This window comes from Esox lucius, chromosome 20, assembly GCF_011004845.1.
Source record: "Esox lucius isolate fEsoLuc1 chromosome 20, fEsoLuc1.pri, whole genome shotgun sequence".
Taxonomy (NCBI): domain Eukaryota; kingdom Metazoa; phylum Chordata; class Actinopteri; order Esociformes; family Esocidae; genus Esox; species Esox lucius.
In genome coordinates, this window is record NC_047588.1 from 34,510,692 (window position 1) to 34,527,924 (window position 17,233).

The 17,233-nt window shown below is 40.8% G+C and overlaps 1 protein-coding gene and 1 pseudogene across 6 annotated transcripts; both read left to right on the forward strand.

Moving 5' to 3' along the window:
- upp1 (uridine phosphorylase 1) lies at positions 1–8,407 on the forward strand. Of its 6 annotated transcripts, XR_002195707.3 has the most exons (10): positions 1–177; positions 419–475; positions 1,355–1,472; positions 1,740–1,898; positions 2,305–2,419; positions 2,909–3,118; positions 3,359–3,505; positions 3,793–4,044; positions 6,338–6,480; positions 8,309–8,392. XR_002195707.3 is itself a non-coding variant. In XM_010884418.5 (8 exons), the coding sequence occupies exons 2-8, from the start codon at positions 423–425 to the stop codon at positions 3,945–3,947; spliced, it is 957 nt and encodes a 318-aa protein (XP_010882720.1). In that variant the 5' UTR covers positions 1–177; positions 419–422; the 3' UTR covers positions 3,948–4,613. The 6 variants fall into 6 exon arrangements, 3 of the variants coding, with proteins under 3 accessions (XP_010882720.1, XP_034144845.1, XP_019896550.1); XR_001198539.4 differs by lacking the exon at positions 6,338–6,480 and having other exon boundaries at positions 8,309–8,407; XR_828603.5 differs by lacking the exons at positions 6,338–6,480; positions 8,309–8,392 and adding an exon at positions 4,182–4,613.
- Positions 8,408–10,592: 2,185 nt separating this feature from the next.
- Positions 10,593–13,333, forward strand: LOC105010381 (annotated as a pseudogene).
- Positions 13,334–17,233: the final 3,900 nt, after the last annotated feature.

The following is a 17,233-nucleotide window of genomic DNA, read 5'->3' on the forward strand; positions in this document are numbered from 1 at the left end:
GCTGTTGGTTTTCTTGTCGCCAATATGTTAATTTTGACGTTCATGACTTGATCTCACGTTCGCAGTGACTCGTACGGTAGCCACAGCGCCAGCGTTTAATTACACATTTACAGTGAAAATATTTTTTGGGGATAACATTGAAATCGCAAGCAAGATCAGTGAACCATCCAGCCACAGGTACAGTTAAGCTATATTTATACAATCCCCTTTTCTCACACGTAGAAGTACACCTTGGTTATATTATTTCGATTGTGTAGACTTCCATTACTAGGAAATACGGAACATCCTAAGAATTTCCTGTTAGTATCGCTGACCGGTCTATAGTACTAGTAAATATAGTATTTGTCTTTAAAATTGGTAAATAATAAATAGTAATTTTAGCGTGTATGTGGATTGGCTTTACTGTTACTGTTTGAAGGAATATGGCTCCAAGACCTGGGTTCAGTGATAAGAAGAACGATACATGCTGCGAAAGGTGAGAAGATATTGGTTCACCTTTGTCGTTAAAAATTGTGACATTCAAAACGATGGGCGTCTGCTAAAGGGGAAATAAAATAATAATTACATCATTATGAAAATAAGTCCCAATCACCCTGTTTTTTTTTTAATTATATTGTGCATTTTAATAGTGGACCAACCTCATATTTTTCAGCAGTACACCAACACACACACATATATACATATAACAAAAGTGGTAATTCTCATAAAACCAGGAAACTGCAATCTGAAGCATCTGTGTGTGTGTGTGTGTGTGTGTGTGTGTGTGTGTGTGTGTGTCATCCAGAGAATAATAGACTTCCTGCAAAGAAGCACACGTAGAGACCGTTTCCTCACGTCTTGCAAAAACATTGCGTCATTTACTGTAGCATGATTTACACTAGGCCAGTGGTTCCCAACCAGATGACCTTGGACCCCTGGGGGTACTTGGCCTATCCACAGGGGGCACTTGAGAACTCATATATGACCGTACGCTAAATGGAAAAATTACGAGGGGTACTTCAGTTGCTGTCCAGGCACAGAAAAATTAACTTGCTGGTTCAGGAACCGAAAAAGATTGTGAAACCCTCCGACTAGGCCCACACCATAACATGATGTAGGACATTGTATAAAAGTGCATTTAGGACAGGTTCAGACTTAACACAAATGTTATTCATCACCAAACCAGGGCCTATATTCCTGAGTGCTGATCATAGAATCAGGTCCTCCCTGCTAGTAGTCATATTCAGTTTGACAATGATCTTACATCAGCTGTCCTACAATGAGTGTAAAACTTTATGAGCTGGGTCCAGAGGTTTTAGGAGGTTGTAAGGTATGTGACTGGTCTTAATTTGCTTTTATGATTATATCGTCTAAGTGAAGGCACTGTCTATGTACATAACCCACATCTGGATGGGATGAAAGAGGACATTCTGTACCATTTTAACCTTGGGACCTCTACTCATGACTTGCCAGCAATGTTTGGAGACGTCAAGGTAATGTTATTGCTGATTGATTCATTAGGCTAGCTAGCTAGATTGGTTTGATAAATGGACATTGGATCAGTTAAAGATATTTACTACGTATTTATATCAATATTGCTACGCTTTTCTGTGTTTATTACACTTTCATCATTTACCAAGCAAAAGTCGTATTACAGAATTTCAGTTCTGTAGCTCAGTGGAAATACAGTTCCGGAAAAAATTGAACATCCGGAAAATAATACAGTTTAACATCAACACTGGCTGCTCTCATGTCCATAGTTTGTCTGTGTGGGGGGCAGTCCGTGGAGAATGAAGTCCTTCATAGAGTACATTGCTGGAGAGCTGGGTCTGGAGAATGCCAAGTCTGAGTACCCCAACATCTGCGCTGGGACTGACCGCTACGCCATGTACAAGATTGGCCCTGTGCTCTCTGTCAGCGTACGTGAGGGAATACATACAGTACTACTATATAAATGGCTCACCTCATCCCAAGTACCATCCTTTGTCAACCCCACTGCCACCACCCCCCATTTTAATTTCGTGGTGTCCTATTCATAGTTCTTGTTGCAGCAACGTCCATCATTGCTTCATCAGACATATGTTCCTTCATACACTGAGTGACTCAGCTGCTCTGCGATCTCCAGAACAATGTATTGTATTCCAATACACTATATAGGGAATCGGGTGCCATTTGGGATGGAAATACGACTAATTAAAGTGTTTGTAAATGTATTTAAAATGACCGAAGGTGCGGCGACTTTATATATGCGACACGACAAAAATGTTATGGTTTAATGTAATCCATCTATGACTCTCTCACATTCCCTGTTTGTCTGTTTTCCAGCATGGTATGGGGATCCCCTCCATTGCCATCATGTTACATGAGCTCATCAAGCTCCTCTACCACGCCCACTGCACTGATGTGACTATCTTACGCATTGGAACCTCGGGTGGATTAGGTATAGCATTTAGCATTTACACGTCCCTTGGGTTTTGGTCTGTTCTTTCATGACAATGTACAACACATGAATCCCACTGTAGCTTAGTAGAGCACGACATTGGCATTGAAAGTGTCAGTTTTATCTCTAAGTGTTACATTACTGTAGTGAAACTAATTACACTGTAACAAGCGATGTGCCACTTGGTACTCCTTCAAACATGACGCCTCAAACATCTGCAGATTGCACTTCGCACCCTCAGTACTTTTCCACTCTGCCAGGTGTTCATCATAAACCCAGCAAGGGACCTTGTACATCCATTTATATACGACAATACACAGAAACAGATCAACCTAGTACATTTCTATAACAACAACCAAAACGTAATGATTCTAATGAAGGGTGTTGACAGCCATAACATCATGATTCTAATGAAGGGTGTTGACACCCATAACATCATGATTCTCATGAAGGCCATTGACGTCCATAACATCATGATTCATCCACCAGGCCTTGAGCCAGGCACGGTTGTAGTCACCAAGCAGTCAGTTGACGCCACCTTCCTGCCCCGGTTCGAACAAGTAATTCTTGGGAAGACGGTGGTGCGAAGCACAGACCTTGATGAAGGGCTGGCTGAAGAACTGCTGCAGTGCAGCAAGGATCTGGGCCAATTTAACACGGTTGTAGGCAACACCATGTGCACCTTGGATTTCTATGAAGGTGGGTGAGGCCTTCTGCCCTACTTGAGAATTTTGCTCTTCATCTGTGAGCCTGCCTTTTGTGTGTTGATGTGTTAGCCCGCCGCCAGATCTGTTTCGCCGACTCCGCTGTCATGGTCAAGCTACTTGTTTTTGTGATCAAAATAGTTGGACATGGTGGCACAAACAGACTGACACTTGTGTTATGTTGATGTGCACTACTAGAGTGATTTGTAGTTACTTGTTTATTTTATGTGCCCAGGCCAAGCACGTCTGGATGGGGCTTTCTGCTCCTACACAGAGAAGGATAAGCAGGAGTACCTGACCAAGGCATACGAGTCTGGAGTTCGCAACATCGAGATGGAGTCTTCTGTGTTTGCTGCCATGTGCAAACTGAGCGGTCTGAAAGGTACTGCTAGTAACTAGTGTCAGAATCAGACATCAAGCCTAAAACATTATATATATCGATTATATATTTTAGATGGTTTTCATTAACTTATTTCAATTCAGGTCCTTAAAATATTTTGGTAGGAGCATGCAAACAATTTGAGTCCAGAAATGTGTCGCTAAATTATTTGTCCGGGTCTAGATCTTTTTGTGCTGCTATGCCAACTCCCAATCTAATTTTTGTCATGCCAATGAGTGACAAGGAGTAAATAATCCATCTCTGTTTCATGTCTGTGTGTCCCTTTCTAGCGGCTGTGGTGTGTGTGACATTACTGGACCGCCAGAAAGGTGATCAGCTGAACAGTGCTCACGAAGTTCTCCATAGCTACCAACAACGTCCTCAGATACTGGTCGGTCACTTCATCAAGAAGAGGCTCCAAACCTCAGGCTCTTACAAAAGCTAGTCTTTTGTGTTATGGTCATGGAGTAGAGCCTCTCGCCATAAGTGGAATTCAAGGCAACACTGATTCAACTCATTCAATATCTCCTGACTTATTCACGGTATATTTCACAACTATTTATCATTTACCATATAGAATATAATATACATTTATCTATATATTTTTTATAAATTCTGTTTATGATCCATCTTTAAATATTTGAATATATGTGTCCTTTCCTTTTCTTCTGCGTTGCAGCTAAGGGTTACCAAATTAGAATAGTAATTATGAGGATTACCAAGAACACCGAAGTCTTTTGCTTGAGCACTTTCTATTTTAACCAAATAAACCAATGCTAGGTTGATAGTGAAGAATGTTATTCCATATGTTTTTGCATTGTGTGACATGAGAAAATATATGCTGATCTGGTTTGAATCTGAAGCCTTTTAAGACGGTTTAAATTAATCTGTATGCAGTTTTTGATCTATTGTAGTTATAAATGTTGAAGATAAGATTTTTCTGCTCCTGTACTGTACTGTAACTTGCTAGTTCAAACACTTCAGAGCACTACTTGATACAGAAGCAATAATCACACGTTCCTTATATATTTTCCTGTTACTTAGAAAATATATAACATGGCACTACTAATGTTCCCTAATGAACAATAAAACAATTAAAATACTGCTAATAGTTCAGTCTGATAAAAAAAACTATTTGTATGATCTATATAAGGCTACTGAAACCTAGGCAAAATTTTCCCCAGGTGGGATTCCAGACAAAGATCAGCACAGCACGCGGTGAAGATCAATATTTTTTTGCTTTTCAACTAGTTAAAAAATTTTAATACATGTTTAAATGGCTTGCCGTAGACATACGAAAAGAGTGGCATGTACACATTCACTAATAAGTATCAAACGAAAAATGTTAAGTGACACTGCCTGTGTAAACACAGCCAGATACAGAGACCAGTCTGCTTGTGCGCAGAGTTGCTCATAAATGAACCGCTCCCATCTCCGAGTCGCGCCTCGCTTCTCATCTTGATTCAAGACCCCGGTCTGGTCTATTCTTTGACTCAGTGCCTAAAAAAAAACATTCTTGCCTGCTAACCACAGCTGCAACACCCGCTGCTACGACATAGATACAGCCATGGCCAAAACGGCAATATGTAAGGATGCAATTAAGATTGGCATGGATTATTGTTTAGGGTTTATTGTTGGGGCCACAAAAAATGCGCCATTAAATATCAATGGCGCATTTTCCATTTCAAAATGACCTTCCTTTTCGACTTTTTAGGAAAAGAAAGAAAAAGGTGCAGTGGTCTCTTAATATTTTCCAGAGCTGTATATTGTATTTGCAATCATATTTACATGTAATCATATTTACATGTATTACCGGTACATTTGTTTCTGTGTTGTACTGGCTGCACTACGCTACAACGACCACCCATAGAACCAATGGTAATTTAGGCAAATTTGCACTAAACTTCACTTTGACAGTGAATAATTTATTCTCTTTCACCTCCCAAACAATTGCATTATTGACTCACCACGATCCAATGTACAGGTAGCTGTCTGTACTTTTGTATGCTTTCATTTTGGTAGCAGTGTAAAGGGATGGATTCTCCACAAAGTATGGCGCGTTACATTTGTACTCGGAGGTCGGAATTTCCGATTTCCAAGGTGGAGGTTTCAACTGGATAGCCCCCTCAAGTCGGGATTCCAACTCAGAAAGTCTGCGCAACCCCACTAGCCCCAAGTGCGTAGTCCAAGACGGTAGCACCCAACGCCATTTAGCAGACTAGTGTTATAAATTATATCGGAAAATTATATTTATAGTTACGTTACAATACTGTATTCTGAAGAGCACTCGCCTATCCATGTTACAGCTTAGGTTACCGGTTATGGAATGGCCGATTAAAAGTGGTGAAAACACTTTTCTACACAATGAAATACATTGTATATATTGCGGAAGGGGAAGATCAACAAAGGCTTTAATGTGGGCATCCATCTTGTTTTCCGACTTGGACTTTTGGTAACTGTCCCAATATCCGCTCTTGCCCCCTTGCTAAGGGGTGCAAGACCATATGGCGTTCCCAATTCTGTAGTGTTGTTCTCCAGGGGTGATCATCAGCGGCCTCTTGTGCACTTAATGTACCCCTTCCGCAAGTGAGCCTTAAACCTGACTTTGCTATAGGCTATTACCCAGAATCCCTGTATTGTCGTGACGTTTCGAACAGCAAAGGAATGTCTTTTTAAGTGTAAGTGAAATGTTTCTGGTAATATACTGGTGGTGAGTTCTGTTTTAGCAGGAGTAGGCTACTGCGAACACCCCAACTACAGCCAGCGCCATGTTTTGGTCTTCTGAGCCCAATGGAAGTGAAGTGTACATAACTGTCCCAATTCTGCTCTTAACAGCTTCAGTTCCTTGCGCACTTACCCCGCTAAGTGCACTTTGTGGAAGATCCTAGGGCATTGTGCGGATATTGGGACAGGACTTTGGAATGCGATCAACTTGGGTTAACTCGGGTGTGACGTCATTCCCAGTTCCGACTTCCAAGGTAAATGGAACGCGGCATAACTATATACACATCCCCAAAGCTCAGCTCCCAGAGATTTAGCTGTTTTTAACAATGTAAATAACACAGCGAGTGCTGTATGTGGGTCACAAGTGCCTAAGACTTGCAGTGTGTTTGCATACCTTTGTTTTTCATGTTTTGTGAGGTTTTTTAAACACTCACGGGCTGTAAAAGTTGAAAATTTACCGGCTTGTGCAGTAGCTCCACAGAATTCTCAGGGTGAATATCCGCCATGTTTCAACAATGTTTTGCCCGCCAGACTGTCAGAGTAACCACGTGACTGAAAACTATGAATATTGATAATTTCCACGTGTCGTCACGGCATATGGGAACGCCCACTTGGCGGGCGAAACACTCCTTTCATTACCCTCCATCGAGAACGTTTACTGGTAATACTTTTACTAGTTATACTTATATTAAATGCCAGATAGTTGCAGTTCCATTGGATACGCTAACTACATATATATTGTATTTGCAATCATATCTATGTGTAATCCGTGTAATGAATGACATGGTCTGTTTTCATCTGCACGGATGCAACCAATTCCACTGCATAGTCTAAAGTTAGTGAGGCTAGCTGAACCTCTTATTTAAACATATAGCGTTAGCTAAATTAATAACGAAGTTAATACAGGTTAAAATCGCACCAATCCATCCTTCTTAACAGCAACCTAGGCTGTCAATTTTTGGGTTATTTAAACCGTAGGAATGGTTTACCTGACATTGGAAAAACGTGTATATTATTACCGGTAGATTTGTCACAAGATTCCTTGTTACTGGCTGCGCTATAATACAACGACCACCCATAGAACCAACGTTATTTTAGGTAAATAAGCACTCACTTTCGCTTTGACAATAAATAATATATTTTTCACTTCTCAAACAATAGCATTATTGACCCACCCTGATCGAATGCAGATCCCTGTCTACTTTTGTACGCTTTCATTTTGGTAGCATTATGCGTAAGGGGATGGAGGGGATTCTCTGTAAGTTATAGTAATAGGTACACATCCCCAAAGTTCAGCTCCGGCAGGAATGTCGCTGTTTTTACGACGTAAATAACGCAGCGGGTGCTGTATATGGGTCACAGGTGACTGAATTGCAGTTTATATTCATACCTTTGTTTTTCATGTTTTATGAGGTAATTACGTGACTGAAAACTGTGAATTGGGCCACATAAAACAAGGAGAGGCAAAGAGTAAATTAAAAGAAAATGTTTCCAGTTTTTTCAATATGATTGTAATTTCCATTATACGTTGACTAACCTATCAGTTGCAAAATGCAAAATAGAATGGAAATACTCCAGAGTTCTCAAACTTCTGGCTCTTGGGGTTCCACAGTTCTAAAATGCATTGTACTGAGCTACCTTCTATTATGGAATGGCTGCAGTTCTAGTGAAGTTTAATGAGTAGGGGAGCATAGCAACGGGCTCTGTGTAGCACTGGGCCATGGCAGGTGTAGCAGGCCGGCAGACAGCAGGTTGGGAGAGTGGCCAGCCCTGCAGCAGTTGGCAAATCAGTGCTGACAGTTCTCTCTCTCTCTCTCTCTCTCTCTCTCTCTCTCTCTCTCTCTCCCACTCACTCACTCTCTCACACACACACACACACACACACACAAGTATGGGGTACCAGGATGTAACACAGCAGGGTGAGAAAAATACAACAACCACATGACGATGTTCTCTTAAATATCAGAAATGGTTTTAAGTGCCATTCTAATCTGTCTTTTGTTGCTTTTAAAATGGCACCTTATTTTCTGAAGTGGTCTCCATGTGCCAGGGTTAACAATCTGGATGTTTGTGTTCCCTCAGCATACAAAGAGAAAATAAAGGAGCTTGCCATACTTTCCCTCATCTGCTCGTGCTTCTATCCAGAGGCACGCAACAAGATCGTTGTCTGTGAGTTTGAAGGTAAAGGCCAACCAGACAACAAAACAAGTTGTACTTCCACTGCATTCTATTGACCTGATGCTTTTTCAGCTCAAACTGTGGAGTAAAATTGCTCTTTCATTTTTAAGTGAAGATACTTATTTGACTGTTTTCAGGTATATTCAGTGCAGTTAAAATGTGTGTGGATTTTCTGAATTAGAAAATGTTTAATGACTTGAATTACAATGGTTCACTGATGCTTCCCTTTTTTCAGACATGGAGGTGAAGCCAATCAACAAGCGAGCGTCTGGCCAGGCCTTTGAGATGATTCTGAAGCCCCCCTCCCCTGGGTCGGATGTGGCACACAGCATCACCTCACCCCCCAAGAGGGAGGTGTCCCTGGAAGATATTCAGAAGAAACTAGAGGCGGCTGAGGACCGGAGGAGGGTGAGTATTACATTGGTTGGTGTGGAAATATAGAACATATAGAATTATTATTACCAGAAATTCTCTTTCCTAAAGGGCCATGCATGGAACTTCCAGGGGACAGGGTGGATAGAATGGAAAAATAAATGGGAAAAAGGATTATCTTCAATGCTCTTAAATCATAATGTTATCATATAATATTCTGAACTTCTGTCTCATGATATCTAACTGTTGGGTCCCTTGTTCGGATGTTTGGAACAAGACTCAAAGAGGTTAGCTGTAATTAACCAGTGTTGGTGCTGTGACCCTGAAGGGATGGAGTTGGAGGGTGTTTAAAGCAGTTGTGATGGTCCGTTCATTTCTTCCTCGCTGTTGTGCTCAACAGCCAACCAGACTTAACAGTGACGTTAGTCAGTCCAGTGTTATGCTGCTAGGATAGAAGTCTTGATATTAAAAGTAGGTAATGTAGCTAGATATACACACTGGACGGGTGACCACAACCCAATTCAAAAGAAACAGACTGGAAAACAAGCTCAGCCAGGACCCTCCGTTCAGGGCCAACCTACAGACGCAGACCCACAGAACAAAAATTACTTCTGTATGGAATTATATTGTATTTCTGAATTGGCCTCTCTCAATCCTTGTGTTGTCCTAATTTCTAGAGAATTTTAAGTCAAAAGATGCATTCTCAAGCTTATAGTGGAGGACATTTGGCTGTTGAAATTATACTATCACTATGGTAGAGTGTTGTCCAGGCCTCGGAGGCCCAGCTGATGAGGGCCATGGCAGAGAAGGAGCATGAGGGATGTGCTGCTTAAATATTATGCTGTATGTAAAAGGGATTTACATTAGTTTCAGAAAGTATTAAGATCCTGTCACTTTCTCTACCTTCTGTTGTGTTATTGACTGAATTTTTATGGCCGTCAATGATGAAACACTTAAATGTGTGTCAATTTAAAACAAATGGAGCGGAGCTCCACGACATAACGATAGTTACTAGGAATGTACAGTGGGGCAAAAAAGTATTTAGTCGGCCACCAATTGTGCAAGTTCTCCCACAAAGATGAGAGGCCTGTAATTTTCATCATTGGTACACTTCAACTATGAGAGACAAAATGAGAAGGAAAAAAAATCCATTGTAGGATTTTTTATGAATTTATTGGTAAATTATGGTGGAAAATAAGTATTTGGACAATAAAAGTTCATCTCAATACTTTATATACCCTTTGTTGGCAATGACAGATGTCAAACATTTTCTGTAAGTCTTCACAAGGTATTCACACACTGTTGCTGGTATTTTGGCAGATTTCCTCTAGATCATGCAGATCTCCTCTAGAGCAGTGATGTTTTGGGGCTGTCGCTGGGCAACACAGACTTTCAACTCCCTCCAAAGATTTTCTATGAGGTTGAGATCTGGTGACTGGCTAGGCCACTCCAGGACCTTGAAATGCTTCTTATGAAGCCACTCCTTCATTGCCCGGGCAGTGTGTTTGGGATCATTGTCATGCTGAAAGACCCAGCCACGTTTCTTCTTCAATGCCCTTGCTGATGGAAGGAGGTTTTCACTCTAAATCTTACAATACATGGCCCCATTCATTCTTTCCTCTACACGGATCAGTCGTCCTGGTCCCTTTGCAGAAAAACAGCCCCAAAGCATGATGTTTCCACCACCATGCTTCACAGTAGGTATGGTGTTCTTTGGATGCAACTCAGCATTCTTTCTCCTCCAAACACGACGAGTTGAGTTTTTACCAAAAGGTTATATTTTGGTTTCATCTGACCATAAGACATTCTCCCAATCCTCTTCTGGACCATCCAAATGCTCTCTAGCAAACCTCAGACGGGCCTGAGGTTAACACTTGTCAGATGTCACGGGCCTGAGGTTAACACTTGTCACCAATGCTTAACACTTGTCAGATGTCACAGTCCCCTGACTAACTATAATTTAAAAAATAATTGTGGATACAAATACGTATGTCTCCTCTTAGAAGTCTTCATCGGATTCGAAATGTAGCATATATCCGAGCCGGACTGTATCCTTGAAATTCCTATCCAAATAACCCATGGGATCTGACAGTTAACATTCACTTTTCACATGCTTTTGTTATAGTCCGTCCGGTCAAATACATGGTTTAGCCTATGTTTCATTCTTTAGATAGTGATCTCTAATTTAAAACCTGGAGACAAGTGGTCTGTTGTAAGAACGTACTACGCATCTCTCTCCAAGATGCACCATCTTGTCTTCCGCTAAATTGTGTTCCTTAATATATTTGTTAAATACAGTAGGCTGCTTGAGAATATCCGTTACATGGCCTGTGCACAAATGTTGGTCTATTACAGAGCATATGGGATGTCTTATTGTAGTTTAGAAAAATCACATGAACAGCCCTCCAGAGCCACAGAGCTTCTGAAATTAGTCGTCACCTCTCACACAGGAAGTCAGCCGCTTTGGATATGATGCGATTGTGAATAATATCTTTTAAATGACTTTACAACAGTCCTAACCACCAAGACTCGTAACATAAAAGCATCTGATCACACATTTCCCTTGAAATATTAAAAAAATAGGCTAACTGAACCACGCAATATTGGCATTTTTTTGCAAGTATAGTACAAGCTCAAACCATGCTGTGAAGAGCGATGAACGCTCAAATAACAACTTTAATTAACCAACTGCAAAGCATAGCAGTTTTGAATGATATGATGTTTATTATTTTGAGGATATTTTTTTCTCCACATAATTTCGGATATAGCCAGTATTTTATCACACTGATCTGAGAACCATGGCAACCATGCTTGATCCGACTCAGGATCCGACACTCAAGACCAAGTCAGATAACTGATCGGATCTCACATAATAACATTTTGCATGTATCCGCGAAGACCTCTACATCATCTTCAGTTTTAACGTCTTTACATTTTTAAAAACTTTTTAAAAGACTATTTTAAGCATCCAGAACTCCAACTTTGGTCAATTCTGTAACCGGTGGTGTTCCAGTGGTAAGAACCAGAGTGCCTCCGGCTATGCAGGAAACAATTATGAATGGTTATGATATGATTGCACTGGTTTTTCATTGCAGCCTATGTGCAATGCAGTGCATGCTCCTTAACATCTTGATTCTCATGAAGGCCGTTGACGGCAATAACATCATGATTCTAATGAAGGCTATTGACGTCCATAACATCATGAATCTTCCTCCAGGCCTTGAGCCAGGCACGGTGGTAGTCACCAAGCAGTCAGACGGCACCTTCCTGCCCCGGTTTGAACAAGTAATTCTAGGGAAGACGGTGGGGCGAAGCACAGACCTGGATGAAGGGCTGGCTGAAGAACTGCTGCAGTGCAGCAAGTACCTGGGACAATTTGACAAAGTCATAGGCAACACCATATGCACCTTGGATTTCTATGAAGGTGGGTGAGGCCTTCTGCCCTACTTGAGAATTTTGCTCTTCATTTGTGAGCATGCTTTTTGTGTGTTGATGTGTTAGCGCGCCGCCAGATCTGTTTGTGCTTTCCCCGACTCTGCTGTCATGGTTGCACTGCATGTTTTTGTGACATCACATAGTTGGGGATGGTGGCACAAACAGACTGACACTTGTGTCATGTTGATGTGCACTGCTAGAGTGAGTGATTTAAGCAGCTACTTTTTTTTGTGCCCAGGACAAGCACGTCTGGATGGGTCTTTCTGCTAATACACAGAAAGGGATAAGCAGGAGTACCTGACCAAGACATACGTGTCTGGAGTACCCAACATCGAGATGGAGTCTTCTGTGTTTGCTGCCATGTGCAAACTGGGTGGTCTGAAAGGTACTGCTAGTAACTAGTGACAGAAGCATACATAATTTTCATTAACTTCTTTTTAAGGACCTGCATTTAAATGTTTTGGTAGGAGCATGCAAACAATTTGAGTCCAGACATTTTGGTAAATTATTTGTCTGGTCCTAGATGTTTTCGAGCTGCTATGCCAACCTCTGGTCTCCTTTTTGCCATGCCGATTTGTAATAAGGAGTAAATATTCCATCTGTTTCTTGTCTGTGTCCCTTTCAAGCGGTTTTGGTGTGTTTGACACTACTGTTTCGCCAGAAAGGTGACCAAGTGAACAGTGAAGTTCTCCCCAGCAACCAAAAACGTCCTCAGATACTGGTCGGCCACCTCATCAAGAAGAAGCTCCAAGACTCAGGCTCTTAAAAAACCTGGTGTTATGGTTATGGAGTAGAGCTTTTCTCCATAAGTGGAATTTAGTACTGATTCAACTCGCCTGACTGATTCACAGTATATTTCACAACATTCATCATTTACCATATAGAATATAATATACATTTATCTTTTAAAAAAAAAAAAAAATTCTGTTTACAATCTATCTTTGAATCAGTGGGGATTTCTTTAACACTGCAAGTGAAGCTAGGCTTCCCCTATAATGACGTTCATCTCTAAAACGAGTTAGTTCCGAATCAGCTACACGTCGACTGTCTTGATTTTCTTCTCATACAATCCCACAGCATCACATTGCATTTCCCTGTTGAAGCCGAGTGTCCATTGACTTCAATGGGGCTGCTTAGAACAGTTTTTTTCAGTGCTCCGAAAGTAGACGGTGATTGGATAAATGCTGCGATTATGTCCCGCCCACAGACGCTCAGCTTCTCTGGGGGTGAATGAGGAGTGGGCTGGCCCAGACTCTGGGCTTCCGCGTGATGATTGGAGGATCTGACGATCTGTCAAACTGCATCTCCTTTTGACTGACAGCGGTCTGTACTATAAGAAGTCACTGAAGCTATTTTGCGCTCAGTCCCATCGCAGATTTCTCAAGTGTATTCGAAAGACAAACTGCTGCAATATTTCTTGATATTTGTTTGGCGAAATTGCTAGTCGATTTGCATCATACATTTCACACAATTATAGGCTACACCACAATCCTTGTTTAATATATATATTTTTTAGTTAGTTAGTTAGTTTGTTCATTCATTTATATACAGTAGTAGGCTAGGTTAGCGTCGTACGCGGGTGAAATTGTGCACGATGGCAGACAGTGCTAATATTGTCGACCTGATTTTAGCGAAACCATTAATAAACAGAGTAAAATTATATTTGTAAAAAAAAATATATATATATATATATATAGTTCTATTACATAATTTAATGTTATTGTCTTGGGTCCAAATGACCCCAAGGACCCCAAGTGTCACTACAAATGAAGACCATCAGAGGTTTATAATGTAGGCCGAAAATGAGCTTCCCCTCTTTGAAAGACCAACAGCCGCCACTGCTTTGAATATATGGACTTTTTCTTCTGGGTTGCAGGTAAGGGTTACCGAATTAGAATAGTAATTATGACGATCACCAAGAACACAGTCTTTTGCTTGAGCACTTTTTATTTTAACCCAATGAACCAATGCTAGGTTGATAGTGAAGAATGTTATTCCATATGTTTTTGCATTGTGTAACATGAGAAAATATATTCTGATCTGGTTTAAATCTGAAGCCTTTTAATGCATCTTCATGCATGTTTTTATTGTAACAAACAAGTTATAAAGGTTGATGATAAGATTTTTCTGCACCTGTACTGTAACTTGCTAGTTCAAACACTTCAGAGCACTGCTTTGTACAGAATCAATAATCACACGTTCCTTATATATTTACTTAGAAATATACTTAGAAAATATATAACATGGTGCTACTAATGTTCCCTAATGAACAATAAAACAATTAAAATACTGCTAATAGTTCAGTGTGATAATAAACAATTTGTATGATCTATATAAAGCTACAGAAACCTAGGCTAAACTTTCCCCAGGGGGGATTCCAGACAAAGATCAGCACAGCACGCGGTGAAGATCAATGTTTTCATTCACACATTTAAAAGCACTGCTTTGTACTAATCACACCTTCCTTATATATTTTCCCATTATTTATATTATATCCCTATCCAAATCACCCAGGGGTTCAACAGTTAATGTTCACTCTTCACATGCTTTTGTTATAGTTCGACCGGTCAAATACAACACAACAAGGGGGACTTTGAACTGGGACAGTTAAAAGTCTTTCGAGCCTGGTACTCCTGAGGTGTGGTCCAAGACCTCATGTCCTCCTATGTTTGGATGGTGCAAGCAACACAGAATTTAGAGAGTGCATTCCTTAGATTAACAATGATCTACAATGGATGAGGAGAACTGACCCTACTCCCCCGGAACAATAATATAGCAGCGTAAAACCTTGGGGCTGGGACGGGGGCGGGGGGTCCAGTGACACTGGCCCTATTTGGGGGAGACCTTCAACAGAGCCCAACAGGCAGAAAGTCAATCCACCCAGATTGCCAAGCATCAACCAAAGGGACATCAACCAACCACAACCATGTTGAAAGAGGGCCGAATATCTCCCACAGAGTTCACTCCCATTGCACGAGGACTGCAATAGAGAAATAATAGTAAGCCAGTGACCATGCCTCTAAATGGCATTGGAGGGAGGGTATCCCAGTGGAAATGAGAGTCTGCCTGGCAAGACAGCAAGGCTGGACAGTATCAAGCCATTCCAGTCACCTTCACACCTCTGGGCCAGGCTAGACTTAATCATAGACCATGCTGAAGAGATGAGTCTTCAGTAGACACTTGGAGGTTTGCACTGAGTCTACATCCTTAATCGGCAGATCATTCTACAGTAGGGAAGCTCTATGGGAGAAAGCCCTGCCTCTGGCTGTTTGTTTCGAAATTCTAGGTACAATTAGAAGGCCTGCATCTTGCAATCTTAGTTCATGTGTAGGTATGTATGGCTGTGTCATTTCAGTGAGGTAAGTAGGAGCAAGTCCATTTATTGCTTTATAGGTTAATAAAAAAAACTTAAAATCAGCCCTATGGTAGCCAATGTAGAGAGGTTAGTACTGGAGTAATGTGTCTACATTGTTTCTTTCTAGTTAGGATTCAAGCAGCCATGTTTAGCCCTAATTGAAGTTTATTTATTGATTTATCGGGGTAACTGGAGAGAAGAGCATTGCAGTAATCTAATCTTGAAGTAACTAAAGCGTTGTTTCTCAACCCTACTCCTGGGCGCCCCCCTCCCCTGCATGTTTTAGATCTCTCCCTGCTCTTTCTCGCCATAATTTCAGATTATAGACAGTATTTTATCACTCCGATCTAAGAACTATGGCAACGATGCTTGATCTTACTCAGGATCCGACACTCAATTATACAGTCATGGCCAAAAGTGTTGGCACCCCTGAAATGTTTCCAGAAAATCAAGTATTTCTCACAGAAAAGTATTGCAGTAACACATGTTTTGCTATACACGTGTTTATGCCCTTTGTGTGTATTGGAACAAAACAAAAAAAAGAAGGAAATAAAGTAAATTGGACATAATTGCACACAAAACCCCAAAAATGGGCTGGATGAAATTCTTGGCACCCATAACTTAATATTTGGTTGCACACCCTTTGGAAAAAATAACTGAAATCAATCGCTTCCTATAACCATCAATAAGCTTCTTACACCTCTCACCCGGAATTTTGGACCACTCTTCCTTTGCAAACTGCTCCAGGTCTCTCATATTGCAAGTGCACCTTTTCCCAACAGCAATTTTAAGATCTCTCCACAGGTGTTCAGTGGTGTGCCATGGGTTTCAAACTTATTGATAACGCTGCGCACTGTGGACAAAGGAACATCTAGATCTCTGGAGATGGACTTGTAACCTTGAGATTGTTGATATTTTCCCACAATTCCTCAGACAGTTCTCTTCTCCTCTTTCTGTTGTCCATGCTTAGTGTGGTACACATAGACACACAATGCACAGACTAAGTCAACTTCTCTCCTTTTTATCTGCTTTCAGGTGTGATTTTTATATTGCCCACAACGATTACTTGCCCCACGTGAGTTTAAAGAAGCATCACATGCTTGAAACAATCTTATTTATCCACAATTTTGAAAGGGTGCCAAGAAATTTGTCCAGCCCATTTTTGGGGTTTTGTGTGCAATTATGTCCAATTTGCTTTTTTTCCTTCTTTTATTATTTTTTTTCCAATACACACAAAGGGAATAAACATGTGTATAGCAAAACATGTGTTAATGCAATACTTTTCTGTGAGAAATACTTGATTTTCGGGAAAAATGTCAGGGGTGCCACTTGTATAATGTTGTATCCTACTAAGTCGGATAATGGATCAGATCTCTCGTAATCAGATTTCAGATGTATCCGCAAAGACCTCTACATCATCTTCACTTTTAACATGTATGACACAGGCCAAGCTATCATATTTACTTTTTTTAACCTTTTTTAAAGACTCATTTACGCATCCAGAAACTACAACTTTTGCCAATTCTGTAACCGGTGGTGTTCCAGGGGTAAGAACCAGACTGCCTCCGGCTCTGCAGGAAACAATTATGAATGGTTATGATATGATCGCACTGGTTTTTCAATGCCACCTAAAATGTGCATGCTCCTAAATACAGAAACCAAACATG